Consider the following 9,440-nt stretch of genomic DNA (forward strand, 5'->3'; position numbering starts at 1 on the left):
AAAAGACGAGACCGATAATGGAAATTATTTTATTTCATAACGTCATCAAACAAAATATAAGAATATACACTATGTACAACGAATATAAATTCAGAAAATTACTCTGAAGAAAGCAGATGTTTTGATCCTGGTCTACTTTCATTTCAACACCTCACTTAAGTCATATTTTATCATTCATAGAATGAACTGTTCATGATGTAATGTTTAAGTGTCCAGAAACAGTGTCTTAATTTCTTTCTGTCATTATTTTAACCAGATTGACATTTCGAAAAAAGTGTCTCATACGCACGTTTAATTTGTTTTCATTCTTGATGGTTGTTACTCTGCTTATGGCTTAACCTTTTCCACAGAATAACATTTACGTTTGGTTTTCATTTGTAAAGTGACCATATACTAATACTGTCTAGATTTCTTACGAATTAACATCTTTACAGCAAATGAAAGCGTCTCGTTCACATGATGGCCAACAACCTCCCTATAAGAAGGGGTATAATGACGTACATTTTTCTTTTTATATAAAAGATATTCATATCACACATTTAAGTGATGTCAGTTTGCAAAAGGCTATCAACAGTTCACTGTCGCATCTCCATCTAGTTAAGCTGGACCCAAAACAGAACTATCTAGAAATTTTGCATCTAATGCTCTGTCCTCATCCACACACGTCGAGGGGGGTCTGCTTAGACTATGAAACACTGCACCACGTTTTGACATAGTTGAGCAAATGTTCAGATAACTTGGACGGATGAAATGCCCTACAAAAAATGGAAACTTAATAAATATATAAACATAATATGCTTCTCAATCTAATATTTTAGAAGAAATATCAGAAATATAGACATATATCAACTCCCTATTCGGAGAGAGAAGACCAGTAAAACTTGCCGTAAATCAAGTATTTGCTCAAAATAGGAAAAATCACCACTGCAAAATTTCCAAAACTCTCCGCGTGGTTAAAACGGTTTCATACGTATGTCAACTTACCAAGAACTTGGGTTTCCATTTTAGGACGTGGTCGTTGTTATACGTGCAGCCTCACTCCAGTAGCCCCCACGACCTGGTTTTGCTTTAATAGATACTTTATACAGTGTGTTGGGAATCAAACCATCTACTCTTGCTCCTTCTTGACGCGTTTCTATTTCCTGAAATAAATACATAGGCGTATCGTTATAAGGTTCATGTGTAATTAATTATCACAAGCATTTAAAGGTCGTAAGTCATAAACCAGTAACGTGGGATATCCCAACCACATCCCAACGTGGGTCCGTTTTGAACACTGCTATGCATTTTGTGATTCTATTTTTTCTTTTTTGTCCAAGGCAAAGCAGATATTTCAATTGTTTTACCCTTTGATCACATCCGGATTGATCTCAATTCCTTCAACTAAAAGTAAGTTCCTGCATGACTAACACTACTATCACTATGCGCCACACTGAAAGTGTTGTACTGATGCTTTACTCAAATCTAGCGTTCGATTAAGACAGTAAAATGTAATAAAATGTCCCCTTACCTTTATTGTACCGTGTTCGCTCTCCAATAAGACATTGTACATAAGCCCAGAATACAGTCTATTTGAACTTAGATTCTCGGGATGCGTCCACGACAACTGCAAATGCGACTGGCCCTTGTCCAAAGTTTTCAACTCTCTTACTGGTTTTGGTTTCACTGAAAAAAAAGTTCTTTTTATTGTAATGTTTCAGTTGTTTTAGCAGTTTTACATGAGTGCATGAGACCTACATGTAGCAATATATCTTTATGCTCTTTGCGCGTACGTCAGACGCCTGAGATATCATATCAGTGTCATATCTTATAAAACGGTATTTGAAAGATCTTCCTACCGATTTCATACGTGTTGACCATTTCGTAGCTTGAAAAGGATTCTCCATGTTCGGGATGGGTGCCTCTGACGATGACATAATAGATGAACCCCGCCTTGAAACTGTCTATGCCGTCATCCTGTTGAAACCTGCAGGTATTTCCTTTTGTGTGTGGGCACAGGTTCAATGACCCTGGACTGAAATAATAAATTTCAACTCAATTCAATTCAGTTCAATTCAAATCAATGCATAATGATCTAGTTAAAATGTGCCAATCAAGAAGTACATGTTTATGATTGGATGGATATAAACATTCTGTATATGTGGTAACGTATGACGATCGTTCGGCGTCACTAAAATGAATTCGTGATTGTGGCTGATTCATTGTAGTCTATAAAACACCTGATAAAATAAAATCTCTGTGCAATGTGTTAAGATCTTGTTTGAAGAGTAGGAAAATATGTAGACTAGCGATCAATTGTTCTTGTAACGTTTCCTGGTGCAAACTCCACCTAATTTTTAAAACTCATGTGGTGACTTTATTCAGAAATCCGAAACTCGGTGAAAATTAAGGGCAACAAGAGCGCTCTAGGATTCTTTTCGACGTGAAAAAATTTACGGCATGCATGATTTCAAGAGAACCTCACACATGATACCCTGACCCAGGGGTTTCGCTATCTTAAGCTACTTCACCAGCTGTTTCTTTTCCCTGGTCGATTTCTTTTTCAAATTTAAACGGCCACCTGCTACATGTACATGTTACAGGTGTGAGTAGGCGTCTGGGGCATTCACTAGTTACTACTTGGCATTCGTTTGGTTTGTTGAGTTTCCTTGTATTAAATTTTCAACTACATGTCGCTTCCCTGAAGATAAATAATTTAGTTTGTCGTCTTAAAAAGCGGGGGTGCTTTATGACGGAAGCTACTCATAATAGTTTCCCTTACCCTTTTTATCCAGCAAAACCTTTATAACAATATCATCTAAGCTTATGACAAACTATCACACTACTTACTGAACGGTCCAAAGAAGTGTGTAGTTAGAGTCCCGGGCAATTTGGGCGCTGTCGACCACTTCCCAACTACATATCATGTCTTCAAAGTTATTAGATATGCAGCGAATGTTGTCTGCCACTTTTGGTTTGACTGAAAAGAGCATAACATTCATAAATACCATCGAAATAAACCTACTGAAAAAAATCATTATAGTGGTATACAGGTCAAATACTTCAAGGGTCCCATTTCACAGGTCGACCAAAACCCATTGCTAACCATCGAAAAAAACCCGACCCAAAACCAATTTCGCGCTAAGTCTTATCAAGACAAAAATGTGAAATCATTCTTGTGAAATTGGAGTCCTATTGTTGCTTTTGGGGTGAGCCATTGGACGCGGAGAAAACATTTCAATTCCCAAAAAGTAAACATGACTGAAGGCCATTGATCAAGTTAATGCGAGGTTAGATTACTTTGTTTAAATTTTACGTCTCTTAGAAATATTTTCGGAATTGTATTTCACCACAATTTGTGGTTTGATCAAGGAAGTCCATAAGTGCCAGTCTTCGATTAACTTCTCAAAATCCAGTTAGATTATTTAATTGTGAATGTTCATATTTGCCTCATACATGCATGTATTCGACACAGGCATTAGATTACAACTTTCGCAGAAAAGAGGTGTAAATTAAAACAGCGGCGAAAACATTTTGAATAATTACGAATCGATTTACATCCTTGTACTTTCTTTAGTTCTGAATTGGTACCGAAATTATCAAAATCAATATCATAGATAATAGATTTAAGAGTCATTTTTTACGAAGATAAATACATCAAAGTATATCATTTTATCAAAAAAACTAACACGTACCTCCCATGGGTGCTGCAAACACTGCACAGGGAATCAAGATAGCCAGATAGACGGTTGTCATCCTCATTCGTAAGCTTTCCATTCTCACAACAATTCTTTTCTCAGTGATGAACTTCAAATAACTGTCTTCTAAAACTTGATCAGTTGCCTCTGTATATTCTTGAGTAGGTTATGACTACTATTGGCTCGCAGGTCTCTTTTATAGACATCTTAATTTCCGGTTCCTGAGAAACGGCGGGGTGACAATGATGTCACAAGCGTTGTGGACATAAGCACTCGAGGGCCTCACTCACGTTTTGTTTGGATAAAATGTTTATGTTAACCCGCTACCGAGACGCATTCTTAAAGCGTGTTATTTCTATTTTTAGAATTTATGAGGCGTTGATTTCGCTATACTTATGATCTCGTCTCTCTAACTTTATGTAGTATATTTTAATATAGACTTATCACATACTATTGTAAAGTGACAAATTATTATTTCACGTGAACTGTTTTGTGGCACGTTTTGAAGAATTTCGAGGATTTTGAAATTTAAAATCGTATCTAATTCGACCCTGATGAACATGTATCTGCATGTACTAGTATGTATAGGAGATTTTAAGGAGACCAAAAAATGGAACACCACCAAAATGAAAATGTTTAGCGATTCCGAAAATGTTTGGCAATATTTACCTCACGAAGTTGAGTTGAGCTCACGAAGATGGAAATCGTACTTGGGTTCTTTCGAAATAAACACGAAATTTGAGCAATTAAACAATTAATGGTTTTTAATGGTTTGGTTTCGCAATATCAACGTATTCCGCCTAAGAACTTTAAAGATCAAATGAGACGATCATATTACATCACACCTTTTTAAAGACAAAAAAATTGTTAAAAAATATTATCCCAGTTTCCCATTATCGAATTAACCAATGATACTGTCCAATTATAAGTTCCCTTACAATTGCTTGAAGACTGTGTCTTGTTATGATAAATTGACTCACTCCATAACTTTCTTGTGTGTCTGTTGATATTCAAGCGGTATAGATATTTCACAATTAAAGGTGACTACTTACACGGACCGTTAAGCAGGTACCATAGACGACCAATTCACTTGTCGTCACTCAAAAACATATGTCACCATGTTGGAATGGGGTCAGGGTCTACCTGGTATTGTACACCTGGGTGAATAAGCATTTTCTAGAAAATGTTGATTATTTAAGAGGGATACAGACTAAAAATATACGCTGCAAAGCGACATTTTTTATAAGAACCGTTTATGTCTTTTTCCTAAACCGGATAATACATTTTTCAACCAACGCCCATCAGGTGGGTTATACTCACTACATATGTATTGTGCGTGTGTGTACATAATTAAATAGGCAGAAGCACGGAGATTGAGAGAGACGGAGTATTTTATTATCATGCTACGCATAGAGGAAAGCGGAAAACAAAATTCTTGGCGGTTCTTCCTTCTCCCATCCATGGTAGCACACCGCACCCTTTTCTTTAAATTGCAGAAAGAAAAAAATTGAATGGAATTATTTTAATCGTGTTGATTTTGGTTCGGTTTGGTCATTATCTTCTTCCAAGGGGTACAGGAATGCCCGTGTTGACCCCTGTATGCGCCCACTTGCACATAGATTTCCATGAAAACAGCTCTTTAAAGACACGGGCCCTGGTTTTAAGTGGTCAACAGGCTGGCAAAGAAAGCAAACACCTGATTTTGACACCACAAGAAATATAGTTTTTGCACAACATCGTGAAAATTTTATAGGTTTTATGGTGAGGTGCCACTCTTCTGGGTATAGGATTTCTCAGACCCTAGCACAAAAGTATCTTTTCTTTGTTATTACGATCGCTTCTTAATTATTATTTTAAGAGTGTTTTTTTCGAAAAAATACATTTGAACTGCATTTTATTGTTAAGGACTGCTGTGAAATCATCCATTGTTTATTGTAAGCGCATATTTTCAAGAAAAGTAACAATCTTAAATTGCCTATTTGAAAAATTATAGCATCAAGGGTATGTCCACGGGTGCGTGCTTGCAGCTAAAATCATTTAATTACTGGTAAATGTTTTCTTCTTTTTGGTCAAATTTTTCCAGTTTTCATACCCACAGAGTTTTTAAAAAATTGTTAGATCATGGAAATAAAACCACATTGCGGGACAATTTCCAGTAATCGTAATGCCTAAGACACTTTTGTGTGGAGTTTCTAGAAATTAATTAATCAACAGCTAAAAGCATGTATAAAGCAGGGTATTCTAGGTACTACATCAAACTCCATTGCATTGTTTTTAAAGCTTTTGTTTTAAAATGTTTACCAGTCTCACATTATAAATTGCGCAATTCGCTTGATATGTTCCCTGGGTAAAACATAGATCTTCTCCCGCTGACTTTGATATTGAATGCAGTGGAAACAGACCTCAAGCTCAGGCAAACTGCAATTGCCTCACTCTTACTTCGTAAACACCAATGCATGCATAACAATTGAAAATAGTTATTGTTGCCCTGAGTCTTACATCATGCACGGCTGGGATGTTTTACGAAGTAGGGAGCTAACGTTTTACAACACTTCACATTTAAACTCAACTGCACTCTGATTTTTTTTTTTTTTTTTTTTTTTTTTTTTTTTGCATACTGCAAAGGTAGAAAATACCGCTTTAATCTTTCAGCAAAACTAAAAACACATTTGCATTCTTAATTATAATTACCGCTCGACCGCATATAGCCCAAGAAAGCAAAACTTTGTTATCTCACCCCTATTACTTGTACTGACTGACGCTGCGCACCGACTTAACCCAGTCGCTAGCGGGTTCCAGGTCGTCTTGGACCAGCTAGTGCTGTTTAAATAAGCGCATAACAAATAAGCCCAAAGTTTATGAAAATCACAATTTTTCTGCTTAAAAGGAAACGACCAACCTATATCTATTCCAGTCAACCTGAACCAAAGAGAGGTTTATGATTTGGATTTGGGTGCGAATGTTCAATTATAGTTCGCCTGGATCATTTCCGCTGATGCGCTTGTAGTAAAATCTAGGAACCTGTCACCAAAATAATGACAGTTTTTGACAGGGATAGATGTTGAATTCGTTCTAAGGGTTTTTTCCTGCCAAAATAATTTAAAAGTGCACATTTCTGTACATGTTCAGCGAGTTAATTAACGGCTGATTTAAAAGGTTAAGAAAAAGGGGAATCCGAGGAAGGTGAGAGAGGAGGTTATGACTTAAAAATATTTTCACTGTCCTTATAACTTGGGTAAAATCAGTTGTTTTGTCATCCATTTATAGCACTTAGTACACAATAATAGGTAAAGTTAATAATATTCTGTTCATGAAATTAACATTTGATTGCATCCAATGTGCATAGACCTGTAATGTATGTTTAAATAAACGCATGACAAATAAGCCCATACAATGTCCTTGTCCTTGTGAACAGATTATGATGAAAATATGATGAAAATATTTTCATAATGTCCAGCGACTAGATTCTACAATGTAAATGATATATTATGATAAGTTTTTGTTTGAAACTATTCTAAAACACGTGTAGAAACCAAATTTAACATATTATTTATGTCTTTTTCGTTTTCAAATGGAGGAAGTTAAGTTTATATAAAGCAAGGAGGGGGATTGGAATAATAACAAAAACTAAAACAAAATGTGACAGTAAAACTAGAATATATATAAGTCTGTGATGGGTTATGTAAAATGATAACGTAAGTTTGCTTTTGCTGACATTAGGTTTGAGTAATACACATGCAGTGAATAATAATAAAAAAAAACAAATTTGGTGGGGCTTTAATAAAAGAAACCCCACTCATCCTACGTAAATTGTTCAGTTGCTGAAATATGTTGAATCATGCTTGGACTGAATATTAGGATAAAAGAACTATTGATTCTCTTATTGGGTGGTGGTGGTGGTGGTGTGTGTGTGTGTATGTTTCAGTGTGCCGATGACACCGTTGTTTTATATGAAAGCAGCGAATGGAACTTAGGCTTTCTCTGGTAGAACAAGTTGCCACTAATTCTGACCTAAAACTAAAGCAGAAAGTTCTCTGATATAAAGAAATAATGCACAGAAGAAATGCAGAAGGAGGAGACGAGTGGGACAGAAACTGTAAAAACAGGTCGCTCCAGATCCTCCTTATATCCTGGTTCTATTGTACTGAGTCCAACCTATGCACTGGCTTACTAAAAATCATGAAACAAGTTACTGGAGGCAAATGTATATATCAAATGTCATTGGAAAATCAGCCTGTCAAAACATTTTATACTATCTGTTTCCAGTTTTCTTCAGTGAGTCAACCGCACCTCATGTACATCGGGCGATTGTCAAGGATTAAAAACAGCAAATTTTGAGTTTGTTAAGCAAAGGTTTATTTCAAAATATATTTAAATGACATAAGTGATGGGGTAGTGGGGTAGTGAAAGACGCAAGGGTGGAATGAGAATGAGTTTAATGATTTGCTGGTCAAATACACGAGTAGTCATCTCATCTCTAAATTTTGTTTTGAACTTTAAATAATCATTTGATGTCCATTTTTTAATTGATTATGAACAATGTTCTTTTTTTTTATTATTTGGTAGTTATCAGCAGGATTCACACCTGACACGTACTGCGTGGTGGGATATATATTGGCGGGACAGATGCGCTTCCACCAAATGCTTTCACGTACATACAAATGGCCGTGCGTGTGATTACCGGTTCTCTTCTACAGCTAAGGTTTACATATCTGACCTAGTTCAGTTTCCATTGAATGTTGTTTCGTTGAATGTTGCTTTGACTATTTGTTGCTTCCTGAATTGTGCTATACGGAAATAAAAAAACGTAAGGAGAAACTCGCAACCTTTCCGCCGCGCCGGCTCATAGTTCGATCGGAAACAGAAACTTTGTTATGTAATTCTCAGTAAGCTATTGCATCAACACTAATTTCTTGTTTCTTGCTTCAATATCAGATTAATGAGGTAACAGAAAAATAATTTATGTTCAATAGATATTTGATGTCGGGTTCAATGTCAAAGACGCTAGAGCGACTGAAAGGCCTATAGAGGTATACGGGAAAAAAATTAAAATATATTTGATATTATATTTAATAAAAAGAAACTTTTTAGTAAGCATGTTTGATTATCTGATCTGATATCCAGGACTTTTCTGAATTCATTCTATCCAGTAACAACCGAGAACCAGAACAGGAGAACCCATGTACCGATTAATTGACTGATGTCTATTGATTAAAATGCAACTTTTCAAAAGCATTTGGTCGCCCAGAATCCATGGTACTCAAGGACGATTACATATTCCATAATGACATACGTTCTCTGGCATATGCCACTGCCAACTTCCCGCTCTCAGCGCTTATTCACGTCTTGTCTGTTTTGAGCCAGGCAAAAGGCATTAGCCCCCACCCCCTCAAAAAATTGAGCCAGGCAAAAGGCATTAGCCCCCACCCCCTCAAAATATTGTGCTAGGCAAAAGGCATTAGCCCCTACCCCCTTCAAAAAAGTGTGCTAGTCAAAAGGCATCAGCCCCTGCCCCTTCGAAAAAGTGTGATGTCCTAGCTTGTTGCCTACTCCATTTACAAATTTTTGGGGTGGTCTGGTGCTCTGATTTCAGGGAGGTGGGTGGACCACAAATGTGATACCAGGTCGACAAATATTTTCTACATTGGCGTCTGGAGGGCCTCATGACCGAGGCCTATGAGTAGGCGCAGATTTTTTTATAGTGTGCGTCTTCATCATTTCTGTCACGGTTTTAAAAAACGAAAACATGCGCCCGTAGTGTTT

The 9,440-nt window shown here is 36.6% G+C and overlaps 1 protein-coding gene across 1 annotated transcript; it reads right to left on the reverse strand.

The window, feature by feature from the left end:
* Window positions 1-15: 15 nt before the first annotated feature.
* On the reverse strand, window positions 16-3,910 carry LOC106179560 (receptor-type tyrosine-protein phosphatase H-like). Its single transcript, XM_013563259.3, has 6 exons — window positions 3,675-3,910; window positions 2,830-2,959; window positions 1,839-2,014; window positions 1,511-1,665; window positions 985-1,142; window positions 16-755 (listed from the first exon to the last, which is right to left on the reverse strand). The coding sequence occupies exons 1-5, from the start codon at window positions 3,754-3,756 to the stop codon at window positions 1,005-1,007; spliced, it is 681 nt and encodes a 226-aa protein (XP_013418713.2). The 5' UTR covers window positions 3,757-3,910; the 3' UTR covers window positions 16-755; window positions 985-1,004.
* Between the last annotated feature and the right edge of the window lie 5,530 nt (window positions 3,911-9,440).

Source organism: Lingula anatina, chromosome 1 (genome assembly GCF_051362555.1).
Source record: "Lingula anatina isolate TDL-2025a chromosome 1, LinAna3.0, whole genome shotgun sequence".
NCBI classification, from domain to species: domain Eukaryota; kingdom Metazoa; phylum Brachiopoda; class Lingulata; order Lingulida; family Lingulidae; genus Lingula; species Lingula anatina.